This window comes from Hydra vulgaris, chromosome 07 (assembly GCF_038396675.1).
Source record: "Hydra vulgaris chromosome 07, alternate assembly HydraT2T_AEP".
Taxonomy (NCBI): domain Eukaryota; kingdom Metazoa; phylum Cnidaria; class Hydrozoa; order Anthoathecata; family Hydridae; genus Hydra; species Hydra vulgaris.
In genome coordinates, this window is record NC_088926.1 from 33,881,966 (window position 1) to 33,904,243 (window position 22,278).

Below are 22,278 nucleotides of genomic sequence, written 5' to 3' on the forward strand. Positions count from 1 at the left end.
TTTCTTAAAAAAAAAGGTTTTATTAACTCATCAATATTGCAACACACCCAACTCGTCAGTATGCCATCATGGGAAGAAGTCATTAATTTCATTAAAACAAGCTGTATCTGCCTTGTTCAAAAGATAAAATTAAAGTAAATATTCCACTAAATGCACAAAATATAAATATAATATGCATAAAAATTCCCTCCCTGCAAAGTTAACAATAAAACCACAATCTTAAACATATGAAGGGAACAAAACTACAACAGCACATTTCAAAATCGATTTTTGTTGATGATAAAAGCAAAATTTGTTCACAAGTGACGTATTTTCTCTAAATTTAATGTAAAATCAGTACAGTCATGTAGATCTAATCACTTTTTCACCAAAACCAATTTTTATGGAAATATGACCACTATACCGTTACAGGCGCCATGTCACCATAGGCGTCTTTTCCCTATACGTTAAAGATTAACAGCGATTTAAAAGTAAAATAGTTTTATAACAAAGTAAAAAAAAAATTTAACAACACATAGTTTTAAAAAAACTAAAGAAAACTCAATCAACTTTTTTCATTTTATTCAACAAAAAAAGTTTTTGATTGCAATTACTGTGATAACCAAGCGTCTAGCATGTTTTCTAGAATAAACAGTGAAACCCCAAAGTCATTATTATCTCGATTATCAATTCAATTATCGATTCAACTCGATTCAATTAAAATTGCAACAGCAGAGAAGTAGAATTAATAACAGTTTAGACTTTTAATATTGCAATAACTTTTATATAACATAATATACAATAACTTTTTTTTTAAGTTTTTATTTAATGAGCACTGACTTACTGAGTTTTTATTTGTTTATTGGGAAGCTGTGGTGTTGTAGTAGTGCACTTGACTCAGAAAAAGAAGATCCCTTGTTTGAACCCCACCTCTGGGCAAGTTTTATTACATCGGTAAAGGAAGGAGGCGTGAACTTCCATCCAGATGCTCTTTCGCGGTGCTGTGTGATAAGTCCGCAAGGAATTCTTGGGGAACACAAAATAAACAAATAAAATAAAAAAATAAAAGGAAAAGAGGCGTGTACTTCTTATTAAATGCTCAATTGCGGTGCTCTAAGTTGATATAGGTGACAGCAAATCCTGGAAGGACTTCTTAAAACAAACAAAAAAAATTTATACTACATATGCGCTGGTTTTTATATAAATTTAGATAATTTTAAGTAAAAATTTCACGATCATTGGAAACACAATTTAACAACCTTCCTTATTTCTTCAAAATTTGAAAGAACAATGCCATGATTTATCTACGTCAATTCAGTTCTGTTGGTAATAATTCTTTAAATAACCAGAATAAATTCGATGGAATAGACACATTTAAATTTAAATTAAGAGGGGTTAGGGGTAACAAAAAATGACTAAAGTTCATCACCAAATTAAAAAAAAAAAATTAAAAAAAAAGATATTTAAATCTTATTTAAGAAAAAATTTTATTTTAGCTTTTTGAGTTTCAAAAGTTTTTCTTTTGTTTTATATTTCATGTGATATTTATATTGTGATAAAAGGTTAAAACTTTTTAGTTAGGTACATAAACTAATGTGTTTTCATTTGATGCATGCATGCATTACTGCTGAAATATAAAACATTATATTAAACTATCTGCTAGCCTACCAGTGAGCTTGCAATGAGCTAGTTATAGCATCAAGTTTAGTGTAATTAGAACTCTTTTAGTATAACTGGTTTATTTGAAAATAGCGTGACGTCACGTTAACTTAACTAAGCCAACAACGGTAAATATGCAATTATCAAATTAGAAAAAACATCGTGGAGTGTAGGTAGAGCACGATATTTTCGGACAGTGGGGCATTGCGGCACAGTTATACATGAAGCTTTATATCTCAGCTGATAATTTCTTTTTTTACAATTTGTTTAAAAAAATTTTAAATTTTTTTGATAAAAAATTTTAAACTTTTTTTTTTCATTATGAAAATGAACAAAAAATTATTACGAACTTTTCTTTAAATACCAAAATGCCTTTAAAGTAAACGCATTAGCGAGTTCGCGAAAAACTAAATTTTTGTATTTTCTTATACGATACAGTGACAAAAAGTATCTTGTACAAATGGTAATTTGTTTTACAAATAAAAAGTGAAAGTTTCTTTAACATTATATTTTTTTATCCTCTTTTAGAATCTGGTTTTAAAAATGTATCTAGTATTGAACTTTTTGAATACAATTATTTATATTTAAGTGATTTTTGTGCGTCTGCTGTTAAAAAATAACTGTTATATTTTAAATATCATAATATAAGATATTTTAAATACTATAATATAAAATACTGTTATAAAAATATATTTTGGAATTGAGTAGCGCAACAATTGTTTCTTGACTTTCTTATTTCATATTTTATTGCTGCGCTGTATCGGTTTAGAATATTATTTGATGTATTAGGATTTATTATTTTTGGTAATGAATAACTCCATTATTTTTCATTCTCTATAGCTTTAAAGCATAAACCAGCTTTTGTTTATGAACATCTACATTGTTTATGAACATCTACTTTGTTTATTGATACAATATTTTTGTTTAAAAAAAAAGAAAAAATACTAATTGTGTATATTCAAAAAATATTTCTGTATCCGTCACTCTATACTACCCGTTAAAAAAATATTTCAACATTGAAGTTTTGCGCCATGGACTCTCTCACGAGTAAAAAAATAGTTTCACCTAACGCAAAACTTAAATAAATTTTTTGTTATATAAAATAATTTGATTAAATTTTGAAAATATTGAAAAAACATAATCTTTAGATTATGTTTTTCTATAGAAAAATGAAAGAACTTAAACTACCAATTTTAAAAATCAATTGAGGTTCAAATAAAAATTGACCGTCTTCCAAACTTTACTGAATTAATTTTAAATATATTATTTGAATAAGTTCAATTCAAATGTCCTCTATTTAGCTCTATTTTTTCAAACTTGGTAATGAATTTTCGTAATCGTTGTCGAAAAAGCGACAACGTCGATGATTTCCAAATTAAAACACTATTTGAGGTATCAGAAGTATTAGGCTGTTTATTAATATAGACTAAAAGATTTGTTTAATTGACAGTATGTTTGAGCTGCTCAGTGACGGATACAGGAATTTTGTTGAGGAAGAGAGAGGGGTACTGAAACATTTTTGTATTTTGTATCCCATTTGCGTCAAAAAAAAAGTCCTCCATTTCTAATATATTTTAGGACTTTCAGATTCTGGTATTGAGGGGGAGAGGATGCATCATCCCCTAACTCATCACACCCTTTCACTTTCTGGATCCGTCACTGGAGCTGCTCTAACTTCGTTCTATAAACTTCTTCATGTTTCTTCGACTAACCTCCAATTTTAATAGCGGTTGCTTTCAACTTTATAAAAGGTTAAAAAAAAGTTCGAAAATATTCGAAAAGCAAAATCTTTGTAATTGGAATGAATGAAAAATAAAAAGCTATAAAAGTCATTCAATATATTCGATCAGTTTCATGATAAAATTCAACCTAAAATGGACATATACATATGTAAAATATAAATTTTTTCTTTTCTGTTTTATATAATTATTTTACAAATATTTACACACATAATTAAAATAAATAAATTAAATACCTTACCTAAGTAAATTTTGGTTTATTGAATAAGTATATAAAAGTATATTTTAAAATCATGCAAGTGCGTTAAAAACAAACGTAAAGCGGTGTTCGGAAGAAATGCTAAAAAATATATAATCAATGAAAGATTTTACTTTTTGTTTCATAAAAGGTTATAATTTAAAAAAATAAAGCTATATAAGTTATTTAGTATATTCAATGTTCATTATGTTCAATTAATTAGTTTTATGTTAAAATTCAACGTAAAACGGACATATATTTATATAAAATATACCTTGTGTTTTTTCTTTTTTCTTTTCATAAAAATATTCAAAAAATATTTACACACATAAATAAAAAAAATTAATTAACTAAATGAATACGCAGACTTTTTTTTGACGTAAAAATAATTTTCGGTTTATTGAATAAGTATAGATAAGTATATATAAAAATTAAGTGCGTTAAAAACAAACGTAAAACAGTCTTTGATGGAAAGCCACAACAACAAAATAAAAACGATCTTATCTTTTCTCTTAATTTTAAAAAGTTTATTATAACAAAGTTAAATAACAAAAACAAAGCACAATATTTCGTATTGTTTTCTTATAATAAATTTGCATATATAATTGCAAACAATAAGAGTACTTTACTCAAAAAGTAATGAGTAAAAAATGAACTTAAAGCGGACATTAATGAAAAAGTAAAATTATGAATAGAAATGCTAATAAACGAAAGTTTAGAGTCTTAATAACTTAAATGCTAACACTAATAATAACAATACTAACAACAATATTAATAAATAATTTGCTTACTTAAAAGTTTTCATGTTAAAAATGTTTTAGAGAAACAGTAAAAACAGTTCTGTTTTCTTGGTTCAAAATTGATTGTATATGTTGTATAAGATATACACTTTACAAAATATTGGATTATTTTTTTATATAAGGTACCACTAAACATATATAGCAAATAAATAGTATTTATAAACAATTGTAACTTAGATATAAAAGAAGAATTTCAAACAAACTATGAAAAACAAGATTTTTATAAATGTCTGTTTTAGGACACGTTTTTACTATTAGGAGATATGCACTGATAAAAAAAGAAAGTGAAAAGTTTGAAGAGTCCATCAACCAATCGCTTTTTTTTTTATTCTATTTACTTTATAAACAATTTTAAAACTTATAGTCTAAGTTTTAATAACTTAAACCAAGTAACTTAGCTAAATCACCATGGTGATTACTTAGCACATCACCATGGTGAACTTAGCACATCACCATGGTGGTTTAATATAGTCATTTATTATGCGCATGCGTCGTAAGTTGCTCAAATGTTGGTACACAAAAATATTCGCGAGTAAACAGAGATCTACTTATAAAGTTGTCTACACTTCAAATTAGATTTATTTGATAATAATACTAAGCATGGCCTACTGTTATTATACGGCCTGATTTGTTGCATTTTCCGTAAAAAATTAGGAGGCCAGTTTTTTTACGGCAAATGTTTATTTTATTAAAATGGTCGAGGAATACCTGAGATTATCATCATGTAATTACATTATGCTATACAATATTTTTCGCTAACTGATTCCCTGTTTCAGTATACTCCAATAACATATGAAATACTGAAATAGGCTTTCAAATAGCTATGCATCAAAATGCTACTAAAACAAACTTACATATTGCAAAGACTACTTACAACTCTTATGAGGAAATAAAAATAAAGGTTTGTAATTTTATATGTATTAAGGATTTGAGAAATAAACTTTTATTAGCACTAGCTATCAGTTCTTTGTCTTTTTTAAAACTCTTTTACCTGATTTTTTCTTACAGAATCTGTAGTTTCTTTTTGTAAATTATTATAAAAAATATTAATGACAATTCGAGATCCATATTAAATTCCCCATCCTTGGTGAATCTCGCAAGTAAAATCAACACTGCTATAATAAATCTTAAAAATTTGTTCTGCAAAACTTTTGATTGATAAAGAATAACTGCAATGTTTGATTAGAATAGGAGAAATAATATCTTGAATACTAAAAGAATGACAAATAAAATCAGACAAAGATTGACTTGGACATATAAGTTTACCTCTGGATAATATTTCCAGATATTCGTTATTAAGAACATCTTGGTCTGTAGAAACATTTTTTGACCACAAGATAAACATTTATATCTTTTTTTTTTTTTTTTTAGCAATGTAGTCTGCTATAGTAACAGCAACTTCCTGCTATCTTCATAAAGCTGACACTAATATCTCTGAAGACAACAATGCAATATCTTGCATAATGTTTTCTAAAGTAGAGTATTCAAATGTTTGATAAATGTTTTTATCCCAGAAATTAATATCTTCCTTTAGAAGACTTCTTACTGCTAAAATCTTTTCACTGTTGCAAACTTCTAAAAGACTTACAAGAAATCGACCACCGCTCATTTGTCTATACTTACTAAAGCGTAGCTCCAAAGGATCACTTTGTAGCCTGGAAGTAAGAACAAATGTATAGCTTTCTTCAAGCCAATCATCAATAAGAGATGCAGTTGCACATAATGTTGTGATAAAAGCATAAGAAGTTTGTTTGGTTAAAGTAAAATATTCACATGTTGACCAAATTTCAATCCAATTTGCAATTTCTCTATAAAATGTGGGTTTTTTATCTCCTTTTACAGCAGCATTGCCAAGCTGATTGGATGAATTAAACATTTGCTTTGAATTAAGGAAATTGGAGCTTTAACTTTGTCTGAAGAAATCAAACGAAAAAAAAGAAAAAACAAATTTTTTCCATTCAACAAGTTATTTCTAACATTTTTTATTAAATGGATTATATCATACAATAGATATGTTTTTAAAACTCCAATATATATTTTCTTCACCAATATATTTCCCACTTTGATATTGGGTTGCTTTTTGCAGATAAATTTCATCCATAAGAAGCACACAATCACTTGATACACAATGTTTTTGTAACGACACTGTTATAGCTTTGTACGCACTTATATCATTTATATTTTAGGGTAGTTGTTCTAACAATAACTTATAAGACTGTGCTGAAGTGTGACATAAAATTAGTGCATAACGTATAATAGATGCAGAATATGGAGGTCTGCCTCAAGGAGAATAGTATCTAATTTTATTTAACTCTGTCAAAATTTAATTCATACCATTGGCTTTATTTCTAATATAGGCAAGAAAAATTTCTATCATACTACAGTTTGCTAATTTGCAACTATGACCACTACGAAACCATTCAGGTAAAGAAATATGATAGCCTTTATATGACAATGAAACATAAAGATCATTATTTACAGTTATTGACTCAAAAACAGTTGGTATGTCTGATTTTTCATCAAAACATTGTTTATAATAAACAACACTATAAGGAATTTTTTTTAAATGTAAAGCCTGGCAGAGAATGTTGTTCTGTCAAAGAATCAAGATTAATAATTTTATCAACACTTTGAAAATCTTCAAACTCAACTTTTCCTAAATATATCAAAATTGGTTCTTTTTGGGGCAACTTTGGAACCCTTAGAGTCAACGATCCACTTATTTCATTGGTTTGAATAGTTGGAACTGGAAGAAGATTCCATTTCAAGGTGCATCTTTTTCCGTAATTAATAAATTTGTCATCAAAATGATTCACACAAATAGCTGAATATTTTGATGGAACCCAATCTAATCTATTAACAAAGTATATCCATCATTCTCGCAAATCAAATTCTTCAGGAAAATGAAATGTTGACTTTTTTGGACCATTAGAGTAACCAGTTTTACAGTTTGTAACAACACATTTATTAACTATTTTATTACTAAAACGAATCAAAAAAATGTAACAGTTATATTTAAATATAAAGTTTACTTACATTTATTATTGGAATTATCTCCACTTAAATAACATTGCATAAAAAAGCAGTTCGACTATATACAGTAATAATAATAGACTGTCTGTGTGTCTTTTTCATTATTCCACTCTCTAATGGAATATAATGAAACAGGCAATCATTCAGAATGCATTTATATATTAATCAGTTCAGAATACATGACATATTAAATGACTATAAAAGCATGCAAGCAAATATTTATATAGTAATTTTATACATTATTTATATAGTTACAATATTATAATTCAATATTTTATTCAACATCTTTGTATAATAATCACTGGTAAATATATTGTTATTGTTGTTGTTGTAAATAAAACCTTTCATACATAATTTAAAATTTTAAAGCCGTAAAAAAACTGGCCTCTTAATTTTTTACGGAAAATGCAACAAATCAGGCTGTATAATTACAGTAGGCCATGTACTAAGTTGTCTATAAGAAACGATATTGAAACGATATTTTAGGTGTGGTATGTGTCATCAAAGCTATCATTTTATTTATTTATTTACTTTTTTTTTTGCAATTCCAATCCCCACACAGATAATTACTTTGCTTATTTTAAATACGGCCACACATTTTAATCCTTTGCTTGTTTTAGATTTTAATGTAGTATGCCTTTTTTTCGAATTGTTGTTTTGCTAAAGAATTATTTTTTGTTGCAAATAAACATTATTTTAATAACAATTGTTAAAATTTGAAATAAACAAAAAGAAAAATTTGAAATATTTTTCTTGATAATATTTCTCTGTTCTATAGTTTTAACTGCTAACTTATAGTTACTAATAGTTACTATAACGACTGTTTAGTAAATTTATTTCAGACTTTGAATATAAATTAAAACAACTTTTATAAATGTTTTAAGTAAAAACAAGAGGTAACTTTTTTTTTTTTATTTAAACATTTTGAAGGAAAATACAATAAAAGTAAAAAATAATTTACTCACCAATAGCACGTAAATTAAAAATGTTATTAGCATTTTAAATAACTTAATATTAGTTAACAATAATATTTTCTTGTTTCTTCAAGGCAGTAAATAAGTTTACCAGGTGATATGAAAAGTTACTAAAATTTAATTGCAAAATCAAAGCAACAAAATTGCTATATTTGTACTTAGCCTCTTTATATTGAGTTTTTGACGTATTTTAAAAGATTCTATGCTTAAAATGCATAAAAGACAACAAATGTAAAGTATTACATATGTAAAGGTAAACAATATAGGGAAATATTAGAGCAAAAACAATGGGAAAAAACCACTGATCTCTATAATAACTTAATTATAGATATCAGTGGAAAAAACATAACTAGGGCTAATATTAAAATCTTATGAACTTATTTTTTTTTTCTTAATATTACAAAATGTTCATTCAGATGCATATCCGTATTTATTACATTTTGCATTAAAGCATCCCACCCAGTGGGCACAAGTACGTTTTTCAAACGTTTCGTAAACGGGATTGGTCGCTTAAGCTACGTTTGTAAAAGTAAAACGTTCAAAAACGTTCTAAAAGGAATTTTTTATCAATTGATTAAATACCCTACGGGACCTTAAAAAAACCTTTACAAAAACTTTTTTTAAAGCTAAAAACGGTAAACTGCGCTTGTGAAACTTTATTTGAAAATACGGAGTATTGTCTTGAAATTTAAAGTGTTTTCGAATTTTTCAATAAATTTTTACGACTGTAAAGAAAGTTTTTTTAAATTAAACATTTATAAGTTCTTACTAAGTTTCTTACTTAGTTATATAATTATGAAAAAAAGCGAGATACATATATATCTATATCTATATATATATATATATATATATATATATATATATATATATATATATATATATATATATATATATATATATATATATATATAATATATATATATATATATATGTATGTATATAGTTTTTAAACACTAAAAAAACGATACCAAATTTTTTCTTTTTTGATGTCATTTTAGAAAGTTCTGAGTTTTTTAAGGCACTAAATTTTTTATAGAGAAAGTTGAACAATGTTGTGACTACAATTTGTAATTATCAACTTAAATTAATCATAACTTCCGCAAAAGTGATCCAATTTACATGAATTTGCTATCAGTTGAAAGCTGAAAAAAAGAAGAAACATTTTGTAAGTAGTTAAAGGAAATACCAATGATCGGGTGCGGAGGGTGAAGGGGGTTAGTGCCTCTTACACTGTCACCGACCCAAATGTGGATCAGGTTTTTGTAATTAACAACATAAGTCAACAAGATTCACAATTTATTTGTTGATAAAATAGTGATCAACAGAAAGTTAAAAAAAGAATCTATTGTCTCTGGGTAGCAAGATTAATTGGTATATTTAGTTGTGTATATAGGTGGCAGGGGAGTTGGTTTGCGGTAGGTAGTTAAGGTTGGTGGTGCAAGTAAATAATTTTCAAAAGTTTATGTTTTTAGGTAAAATAAAATATGTTAAAAAAGAAATGCAGTAATAGAAAAAATCAAGGTGTCAACACTAACTGATTGTTGTATTCATTTATTTCATAATAGTTAAAACTACATAAACTTCAAAGCCGCATAATGTTTTTAAAAAATATGTGGCTATGAAATTAGCCTTTTTTAAATATAACCCAACGCATAGTTTACAGGAGAATATAAGGTCTCCATAGATTATATCAGCAGCAAGTTTGTATTTTGAAATGTCACAATCCACTGCATCATTATTATAAGATTTATCATATTTCCAGTACGCTACAACATAAACTTGCTTACCAATTTTTACGCTCATTTTTTCAAGTTTACTAAAATAAAGATCTTCTTCTTGCATTTGTGAATTAAACCGTAAATGGCAAATGTTTCTACTAACTACTGTATCTGATAGCATATATCGGTGACGTCTGATAATTGCTTAAATATTAGTTCTTGAAAATTTGTTGGAATATCTGACAAACTGTCGTTTTGAATTTGAATGGCCGATGCTTTTCTACTTTTATTCTTTGTTTCATCTAAATTTTCTTTATTTAAGTCTTTCTTTTTTCAGGCTTTGTTTATTGCCCGGTAGAAAACTTTCATTTTCTCATCTACTTGATCAATGTAAATACTTACATTAGTTTTTATTGCTCCTAATTTTGATGACAAAAACATAAAGTAGAGTTAGGAGCACAATGTTTAGCAGCACTGAATAAAGCCATGACTTTTTCTGCATCAATATTGTGAAGCCTGGCTGTCTGCGTCTCTTTTATAGTTATTCTTATAGTGCTAACCTAAAATATATTTTATACTGTCTTTCCAAAACAGCAATAATAGCTGATAAACCGGATACAATCAGTTGTTCAACTTCCTTGTCTTTTGGGCACACCAAAGCTATTTCTTTAAAGATCTTATCGTTTTCAATTAAATTTCTGAACAGGTTTTTTGTGCTAACTAACAATACAGGATTTTCTTACATAATAAATATGTTTTAAAACATCTGTAACGAATTTTATCCCTTCAATATGACTTAAACTTACTGTAGCTGACATATAAGATAATGTCATTCATGGTCCTGTTCAAGTCTTTCCGAATAGCCCTAAGGTGCACATTTCTATTTTAGCTGTTTCATTAACAAATCCTATTTTTAAACTACTTTGTAGCCCTCCACATAAAATTATACTGGTACTTAAAAGTTAATGATTATGTTGTAGTGCTGAATGAATATACCACATATATAAAACAAAATAAGCAATCTGTTCCCTCTGTAAAAGAGAACGAGTCTTTTGGGAAGTCTCATCTCATCTTAAAAGATTTTAAAAACTTTAGGATCTTCTTTACCATCTTTGTATCGCATCTTATTCAATGGTAAAACTATATTACCAGCAAAAAAATCTTTCCCAAACAGCACTCCATTATGCGTTTCAATCATTTTTAATGCAGACCCGCAAGAGCTGGATATTGTTTCAAAGGGATGTAAGTGAAAATTAAGTTCTTTGAATTCTTTTCCCCATCAAGAATTTTCTAGCTGAACAGTCGCATGATTAGTTGCAACGCAGTCAGTCCCAGAGTTTGTAAAGTTTTCATTATTTGTTGAGCGGCTCTTTTGATAGTCATAATAATGCAAATCAGAATACAAAAAGGTAAGTTGATCTATTGAAGATACAACATGAGTTTGATAATCGTGTGTAGTACTACCTGACAACTGATCTAATGCTATAACATGACACTGTGTTTTGGTTGCGAAACGAATAGAGTTTTTATGTACTCCTTTTTGAGTTGTTGCGACAAACCCAAGAGTAATTTTGGCTGTAGAAATCGCTATTTAAGAAGCATCAAGGTTACTGATTATACCAAATTCACAAACTATCTCTTCAACTCCGCTACGATGTGTGAAATTTTCTATTTGTGCAATACCTAATTGTTTGAAATTATTTGAAAATAAAATCGGTAGACTTTTTATTGGTACCTGGTTAACAATGGCATCATATATCATTAATCGTAGATACCATGTAAATGTTTTTTATCTTTTTTGAATGGCAAATGATCATAAGCAGAATTCTTTAACTTATCTAATTTGTATAGCAAGTTCATATTTTCAAGTTCTAGACCCTTTATCCAGTTTTCTATAATCAAGTGTTATGATTCCAGTTATTTTGTTTTTCTTTCTTTTTAGGCTTTATTATCTTTGTATGTTTTTTTAAATAATTGTTTTCTTTAAGTATCAAACTTTTTGCTGAAACTTCAGCTAATTTTTGTCCTAAAATTAAAATATCATATTTTTCCTTTAAACAATTTGATTTAATTCTTTGATTACATAAGGATCTGATTTATATCCTCCTTAAAGGTTACGCAGTTTATCTTTATGATCGGATATATTTTTTGCATTATATTTATACATAAAGTATAGTCTCTTTTTTAACAACCGATTTCTAGAAGTATTGAAAAAATCCAGGTCTTTAATTGGTTTTTGATACACATCAGAAGTAAAAGGTTCATGCAGTTTTGTTTGAATAGATGCTGAAAGTAAAGTAGATGATTCACATAAACTACTTTTTGCCACTGTTGATGGCAAAAAGTAAAAACAATATTGCATAATTCTTCAAGTTTTCTTTTGTTAGATGACTTAAGTATATACACTTTATTGTATTTCTTAACCAAATTATGTATCTGGTTGTGAGTTGGATGAAAATCAAAACTTTTACAAATGCTTTTGGTAGTTTTTAAAGTCGACGTGGATTGTTACATATACAATTACAAAACATGTCCATTTTACCAATTGTTTTTATTATCATCTGGGGCAAAGGTAAAATTGTCTATTAAATACTGCAAGCCCACTTTTAGAAAATGTAACATGAAAACTTTTTTTTGAATTCATAGGAACAGTATATATATTTATATATATATGTGTATATATATATATATATATATGTTTGTACATATACATATATTTATATATACATGTGTATGTATATATAAACATATATGTGTATATATATATGTATATATAAATATATTTGTATATATACTTATATATATATATATATATATATATATATATATATATATATTTATTTATTTATATATATATATAAATAAATATATATATATATATACATATATATATATACATATATATATATATATATATATTAACATATATATATATATATATATATATATATATATATATATATATATATATATATATATATATATATATATATATATAAACATATATATATAGTTTTTTTTTTTAATGTTTTTCTGTAAACGTAATGTTGTTTACTTTATCCGACGTAATTTTCTTAAGGATAAAAATTAGTCATGTGACTTACGCTTTTATTATTATTGGTTTAGTTATAATTAATTTGGACAACTGTGTTTTTTACGCGGTAAACATTGGACATCAGTGGTTGTTCCAAAGTCGCCCTTTTTTTTAAATGACCGTAGAACCTTAAAACATAGTTTTTTTGTTATGAATTTTCAAACTAAAATAGCTTAGTACTAAAATATCATAAAAATATATAAAACTTGAAATTTTCAAAAAGTGGACATCTGTGGTTTTACCCGTGTGGTCTTCATATATATATATATATATATATATATATATATATATATATATATATATATATATATATATATATATATATATATATATATATATATATATATATATATATATATATATATATATATATATATATATCTATATATATATATATATATATATATATACATATATATATATATATATATATATATATATATATATATATATATATATATATATATATATATATATATATATATATATATATTTATATATATATATATATATATGTATATATAAATGTATATATATAAATATATATATATATATATATATATATATATACACAAAGATATATAGTTTGTTGGGTGTGGGATGAGCGGAAGGAAAAAAGTGATTCTTACGCCAACAGATAATTCACTTTTAATTACTTTTGACTTTCGTCCAAAATTTCCGTGTTGGACGAAAGTAAAAACCATTAATTTAATTACAAATTAATCGTTTTTTAAAAAAACCACAAAAACGCAAATTTTATTGACCGGAATGTTTTTAAAACGTTTTGAATGTTTTTAACAATATAAACAATGTTTTTATTTTTATTTTTTTTAATAAAATGTTTTTATTTTTATTTTTTTTAATAAAATGTTTTTATTTTTATTTTTTTTACTGTAAATCATGCGCGGAGTGATGCTACATCGACTATCTTATAGCCTGACTCGCAAGGGAGTGCTGCTACATCGACTGACAAATAGCCTGACTCGCAAGGGAGTGCTGCTACATCGACTGACAAATAGCCTGACTCGCAAGGGAGTGCTGCTACATCGACTGACAAATAGCCTGACCCGCAAGGGAGTGCTGCTACATCGACTGAGGGTTTGGTTGGGGCAGGCAGTCTATCATTATTAAAAAAAAAAAATTCCGGTCTTGCATTTTAATTTTTACTTTTTGTCAACAAAATATCGAAAAAACTTTCGGACAACATCTAAGGGTTGTATATATATCCATGCATATATATATATGAATATATATATATATATATTTATACATATATATATATATATACATATATATATATATATATATATATATATATATATATATATATATATATATATATATATATATATATATAACATTTTACTTTAAAAATAATAAAAACTTTACGAAACATATGATTTCTATTCTATTTTTTTATCCCGAAATTCTTTGCATTTAGAGAAGAACAAACTGTTTTTTTTCACATTTGTTAAAGTTTTTTATCAGCTCAAAAGCCAGTCTTCGAAAAGTTTTGAAACTAACCATTACAGCCAGCATTTTTTAGTGCAATAAACTAAGACTGCAAAAATTTAGCACAGACTATAAAATTTTTTCTGAAGAATATATGTTTTGGAGGAAATGCATGTTTTAAAAGTTGACGAAGAGTGAATGCAGCCATTTTGATAATTTATAAAAAGCATCGCAAGGTAAAACTGTATGTTATTGAACTACGGAATTTTCATTTACTTCACAGAATTTAGTCGGTTCTCGAATAAAACTCACAGTAGTAAAAATGAATTTGAAGCATGAGGTCACAGAGGTCGCCTGAATATTTTTGCTTGGCAGTAAAGTCAATTCGCAGTAGCTTTATTTTGTTAAAAAAAAATGAGGCGACCTCTGTGACCACATGCTCAATTCAACCAATGATTAAGAAATCAAAAAATCAGCATATAAATGCTAGGCAAAAACCTTTTTTTTCTATTTCTATTTTACATTCATTTAACTATATGATTATTTTAATTTGGCACAAAAATAATATAGAATTTAAACACTTATATGCTTTGAAAGGATTTTAACAAAAAAACGAGTTTTTTATAGAGAACTAAAAACTGAATGCAAAAAAAAAAAAAAACTTAAAAAGTTTAAGTATAAAAAGTCACTAAAATATATGTACAAAACCTTATTTCAGCTGAGCGACGCATAGTGCGGCGTTTGAATTTTATTGAGCTTAAGTTTATTAAGTTTATAAAGTTATTCTACTTTATGAAACCTTAAAACTCAGTAAAAGTTTCATCTAATAATAATCTGCATTAATTAAAGGTATTTAATTATATTTAATAGTTGTTTTGACATTTATTTGGTACGTAAAACTCCATGTTTTACATAAAGGCGAGTTTCCCACTCATCCGTTTTTTCACGGGAACGGGAAAAGGAAGGTAAAAATAATCACGTGGGCATGCGCATTATAAGTTATAATTTGTCTAAAGTAAAACTACGCATCTCACGTGACTGATGTTTTTCCTTTCCCATCCCGTTCCCGTAGAAACACGGATGAATGGAAACTCACCTTAACTAATATATTTGTGGAAGATTCTACGCCGCACTCTTTGAAGTTTGCTTTTTGCCAGTGACTAAGATACATATTATAACATTGTAATAGTAATATATTTAAAAAAGTCTTTTTAGATTACATGACAAATAATTCGAAAAAAAAATGCATTATAAATTTTTTTTTTTAATTTTATATGTTGATATAGAGATTTTTTTTAAACTTAGTATAATTAAAATTTAATAGTCTTAATCTTTTGATTACAATGAAATTTTTTCTTTCTTTCAGAATCATCTTTAAGATTTTAGAATTTGTTAGTGACAAAATCTCAATTTTACTTCATGTAATCATTTTTGAAGTTTTTTAATATTTTGCAAGCATGTTAAGTTTACACATTTTCTTTGTACCAGCCAAAGGTTATTTTTTTATTTATGCAGCATACAGTCTATTTTGCGTTGCACATTTAATACTTAAATTTTATTATTTCACCTGTTTGTTTTTTTGAAAGCAAGATCATTTACTAAAATGATTTATATAAATAATTTAGTTAATTTATATTTTTATAAATTTCATGTCAACTGTCAGTTCAAAATTTTAATAATTTTATCTACAGCTTAATTGTAGATAAAGTTATTGCCTAGTGGAAAATGAGCGACAAGTTAGCTTTGAAGCGATTTTTTTTTCTCACATTATTGTTTAATTTTGCCTCTCCCGTCTTTTTTTTTTTTTTTTTTTTTTTACGTATTAGATCTAATATAATAATGCTAGTAATTGAACTTTTAACAAAGGAGTTTTACTACAACATGGCGCTATCTAGATTTCACAGCTTAAAAGCTATTATCAACAATATATCGTTAAAAATTTTTGCTATGTAATTGCAAGCTTTTCTAGCAAGTGATTTTCGTGGCCAAACCGCTGCCTTTATCGTAACCAATATCGCTTGCCAATTTCCCACAATGGGTAAACTTTTAAAAGCGTTTCTATTAATTTATTGGTTAGATAGGCAAACCCTTAAAAGAATGCGTAACTTATGTTTTTGCGTTTATAACGGTAGTGGGACGTCAGAGCGAAAAGTTTAAAAGCGAAAGAACGTTAAAGCGAAAAGTTCAAAAGCGAAAACCGGGAAATCGAGTATCGTGATAAGTTCAACAACAACACCAACAATGTTAGTATGGAGATAATTTTTTGTTATTTTATTATTATTTCAATGTTATATTATAGATTATTTGGCGTTTGGATTTAATTTTTTTTTTAATTGTTTATATTTTTTATTATAGTTAGTTATAGTTTAGAATTATTTATTCATTTGGTATTCTAGCTGAGAGTAATAGTTACAGGGTGACAAAAAGGTATAAAATCTTCCATAAAAGTTATTTTTGCACTACAAGTTATCTGATAAAAAAATAGACTTGCATAATTTCTTATTGATATTATTTCATTTTAATTTCTTTTTTGATATATATACTTTACATTTCAAGCAAAAGATTGTTTGTTTGTTTAAATTAAAGTTATTCATAAAATTAAAAAGATGCCAATTAATAATGTACGTAGGGGAGATGGGGGCGCATTGATCGCCGTAGCAGTGTTTTGAAAATTGCGCAGAACCTGAAAGAGATGTAAAAACTTATTAACTACGAAACACATGTAGAACTATCTGGCTTTTGGAATATATAAATATTTTGATTTAAAAAAATGATAAACATGAATAATTTTAACTTTTAAACAACCCTCTCAAAAGATCAATGTACCCCAAACTATGGGGTACTATGATCTCCGACTTGGGGCACATTGATCTTATATGCGTAATATTATCTAAACGTTTAACACTTCTATAACTAAATCTTGTAAATAATTTAGTCAAAGGGTAATATTGTATAACATATAATACATCTAAATTTTTTAATTATTTTTTAAATATAGCAGTTAAACCCACTAGTCTAATTTTTAATTAAAAAATGTATAAATCACAGCAGCTATAAGCTACCCGCTTTATATACGTTTAAAACTTTACAACAACTTGAAATTTATAAGAACTGAAATATAAAGACTGAAATAAGAATACAACTTTTAAGTTTACAAAACTTGTTAAAAGTACAATATTTTGATTAAGAATATTTCATCATTTGTGAAAGTCAAGTTGTGAAGCAGCTTTTGGTTTACATTGTTTTTTATTCCTAAGCAAGTAATTCTTAGTTTCTTTCTTATCTTTTGTGGAGACTTTTTGTTGATTTTTGGTTTGCTTCAAAATTTTCTTTTCTTTTGACAAACGAATTTCATTTCTGACAGGAGTATCAGTCAAGATCCTTGTTTTTAACTGCCTACTTTGAACATTTTTTTTTCTGGCAGATGCTTTTGGGTAAGGTTTTAAAACCTCAGATGAGATTATAGAAGCAACACTTGTTGACACTTTGTTTAAAATACTTGTTTCAATATGTACTATAGTTATTTCAGACTATTGAAACAATATCATAAATGGTCATTGGTCTTGGGTTTGAAACCATCCAATTATCACATGCAGAATTGTAAAACCTTTTTAATGGTCCAAAAACAGTTCTATCTAATGGCTGCAATTTATGGCTGCAATGGGGAGGAAAACTTATCATTGTAATTCCGTGTTGAATTGCAAGCTCCAAGCCTTTAACAGAAATATGACTTTCATGACTGTCGAGAAGTAACAAAACTGGAGATTCCTGAGAACAGTTTGAATATTTAACAAAATGTTTAATCCGTTCTATGAAAATTTCTGAGTTCATCCAACCAGAAGGATTTGCAAATCCCACACATCCAGGAGGTCCTTCCTTAATCATGTAATCATGAAACTTTACCCTAGGAAAAATAAATAATGGAGGAATGGAATTTCCAATAGCATTAGAGGCACAACATGCAGTTACCAATGTTCCTCGTTCTGCAGATGTGATTCTTCCAACTTGTTTGCTTCCTCTACCAGCTAAAACCTTTACCGGCTTTTGAACGGTTGTTAAACCTTTTCATCAACATTATATATACAGTTAGGATTATATTTATATCGATTTCTTACCGTTTTAAGATTTTGAAAAAACTCTCTTACAGTGTGTTTGTTAAAAGCTGTTGATCGAGCGAAGCTCGTTGCTTCAGGTGTTCGTAGAGACAACTCTGGTTGTCTTTTCATAAAACCTTGCAACCAATTAATGCCTGCAATTTTATTTTTGATCCATGATGATGGGCATATCTTATTGTTTTTTAAAGCAAATTTATATGCCAATAATCGCGTTGACCTAGTTGAAAAGCCATAGTTCATTTTTGATGCAATTAGTAAATAACTTGATAAACTTTTTTCATCTTCTGCTGTAAAAACTTGTCTATTGTTGTCGTTAGGCTTGAAAGCTTCATTTGGATTAAGCCTCTTTTTACGACAATATCTTTTTAAAGTCATTCTATCTATGTTAAACTGACGTGCAACAACATTCAGTTGTGTTCCTTCTAAAACTTTATTAACAGCTACTTTCATTGTTTCACTTGGTATAGATACTTTATTTGTTTTTTTAATTCTATTTCTAACTATTTTAAGATCTGTAAAAAAATATATCAATAAAAACATATGTTTTTAATAAATGCTAATATTTAACATAATAATATTATGTTAAATATTTTTTAATTATTATATTAAATATTATTCTTTTGATATTATAAAATAATAGTGTTATTATTACTAGCTTATAACATAAGTAGATTTAAAAAATGAAATGCTAAAAGCTATTGTTTGTTTATATATAGTTTTTTTTTAAATTAAAAATACAATTCCATTCGTTTAACTGTATTGCTTATAAAAAAAAACATGGGGCACTTCGTCTTCTATGGGGCACTTTGATCCTCCGATCAATGGGCCCCGCATAGTCAAAGATCAATGTACCCCAATAGGTATAGGTAACATATTGATAGCAATATCTACTGTATAAATTGCAGCCAAATAAAAATTATATATTATATTATACACCTAACACTTACAAATTTAAAATAAAATTGTTGTTAACCCATACAGACATCTAAATAAAAATATATTTGAATTATAGTACGATTTAAAAAAATCACTTTTTATGACGAAAAACAATATTTTCTTTATTTTTTTTGACGCTGATAACCTTATGAAAAAATATTACGAATAATCAATTAGGGAAGCATAATGGTTAATTAAATTGCAACCTCACTTCTAGTAAGGCAAAAATGAACGAGTAAAAGCCAAAAGATCATACTGCCCCGGCGATCAATGCGCCCCCATCTCCCCTACGTGCGTAAAAACTTCAAACCATTTATTTACTTAAATTTTACATATGGTTCGAAAGAGCTTTGAATTTGTAATAAAATGGTGAAAACTTTATGAAAAAACAATAATTTCAAAAAAAGTTATGCTCATTTAAGTAACATTATTTTTTATGAAGCATTGCCTAAGAAAAATGCAACTTACGTATAAAACTCGTGTTCGGCTAACGGCAGCTTTGTAATAGAACCATTGTTAATTTGCGCATGAATTTGCATAGTGAAATGTGCAAAATGATTTAAAAACGTTATTAAAAAAGTTTCGAATTAAAATAACAAAATGTTTTGAATGATTAAAACGTAATAGTAAAATTTATAACAAAATTTTATAAAACATGCGTAAAAAAGATACTGCGTATTTTTGCGATATTTACAATAATTGTATATATATATATATATATATATATATATATATATATATATATATATATATATATATATATATATATATATATATATATATATATATATATATATATATATATATATATATATATATATATATATATATATATATATATATATATATATATATGGGTAAGGGAATATATATATTTATTTTACTAAATATGCTCCAAGGCTAGGTTTTCTATAGCGTATAGGTGAACTTTAAATACATTAAAAGCCTTAGCGTTTTCGCCTTATTTTTATCGTTACTAATAAATTTCAATGAAAGATATATATACAAAAAATATTACATCGGAATATAACTTCGAAAAAGGCGTGACATTTTAGTGGGGGCCGAAGTACAAAAAAATAATCATAAAACACCTTTTTTTTTTTTGTTTAACATAGTATAATAATTTTTACAATGCTCGTTTAAATATATATAAAATAAATTCTGTTACAAGAGTATACACTAGTATTACAATAAAATAAGGTTAAAGCAGATAGGAACTCAAAGAAGATAAGGATAACATTACGTTATCGCAATCTTTTCATAGAGTCCCTTTTAAAAGAATAATAAATCGTAGATTTATATAATAAATAAGAAGAGTAATAAATCGTTTTAACAAATCGTAAATATACAGCATTAATATCGAGTATAATATAAATATAAAACTCATAATAAATATACTAAAGAGATTGTATTAAGAAGTATATAACACGTATAATATAAAGCTCGTATTAAGAAGCAAATAAGTTGCAAAGTTACCGATAAAGTAGTCAAACAAACTAAAAATTAATTAGTTAAAATAAAAATAATTTTTTAATTATTAAGATCATTACATTTTAAAAATTTCATTTTTGCTTAAAACTTAAATGAACTTAAGGACTTCACCGTAAACTTAAAATCATTTTGACATTCATTCCATAATTTAGGTCCTCGATAAGTTATACAATATTCTGAGAGTTTGTTACATTTCCGAGGCAATTTATAGTTAATGTTTCTATTTGATCTTAGATTATATTTATCATTTAGCTTTATTTCGAACTTATCATTAAAATTTACAGTTAAAAGATTGTTGCAGTACCTATACATAAAAATTAGATGCTGATAGATATTTATTTCAAATATATCCATCATTTTCATATCTTTCATAAGAGGTTTTGCATACTCACGTTTAAATTTAGAGTATATGATTCGGCGAGCGTGTTTTTGTAGCTTATAAATTTTTTCAAGTTTTGTTTTATGCGTACTTGCCCATGATATATTAGCATAGTTAATGAAACAGTGAATCAGCCCATTATATATCAATTTGAGATTTGAAATATTCACGTATGGGCGGACTTAATACATTACGCCAATAGTTCTGGTGAATATTGATTGAATATAGTTTATCTGGGGAAGCCAGGATAAACTTTCATCGACAAGAATTCCTAGGAACTTTATACTTGTTTGCTTTTTAATTAATTTATTATTTAAATAAAGTTCAGGCAACTTAAGTGGAATGTTTAATTCTTGTTTTTTTTTTATGAAATAGAGTATAATTTGTTTTCTCAACATTAAGTGACAGTTTGTTTGCCCTAAACCAAATATTAACTTTATGTAATTCCATATTCATATCTGAATAGAGATGTTTAATATTATTATTGGTAAGAAATAGATTTGTATTATCTGCAAACATTATGGAATTTAGTTTTAATGATGCATTACAAAAGTCATTAACATAAATAAGGAATAGGAGCGGACCAAGGATTGATCCCTGCGGAACTCCGCATTCGACTTTTAATGTTCCGGACATATAGTTCAACTAAAAACCTACAAAACAAAATATCC

The 22,278-nt window shown here is 26.5% G+C and overlaps 1 protein-coding gene across 1 annotated transcript; it reads right to left on the reverse strand.

Moving 5' to 3' along the window:
- Positions 1-18,211: 18,211 nt before the first annotated feature.
- Positions 18,212-19,251, reverse strand: LOC136082712 (uncharacterized). Its single transcript, XM_065802132.1, has 2 exons — positions 18,802-19,251; positions 18,212-18,727 (listed from the first exon to the last, which is right to left on the reverse strand). The coding sequence occupies exons 1-2, from the start codon at positions 19,249-19,251 to the stop codon at positions 18,212-18,214; spliced, it is 966 nt and encodes a 321-aa protein (XP_065658204.1).
- Between the last annotated feature and the right edge of the window lie 3,027 nt (positions 19,252-22,278).

What these genes read in the sequence shown, in the direction of transcription:
- LOC136082712 (XM_065802132.1), bottom strand. Translation starts at nt 19,251, where the DNA reads ATGAAAGTAGCTGTTAATAAAGTTTTAGAAGGAACACAACTGAATGTT. An exon ending in TTTTTCAAAATCTTAAAACG is followed by an intron (nt 18,728 to 18,801) that starts GTAAGAAATCGA and finishes ACCGTTCAAAAG; the next exon opens with CCGGTAAAGGTTTTAGCTGG.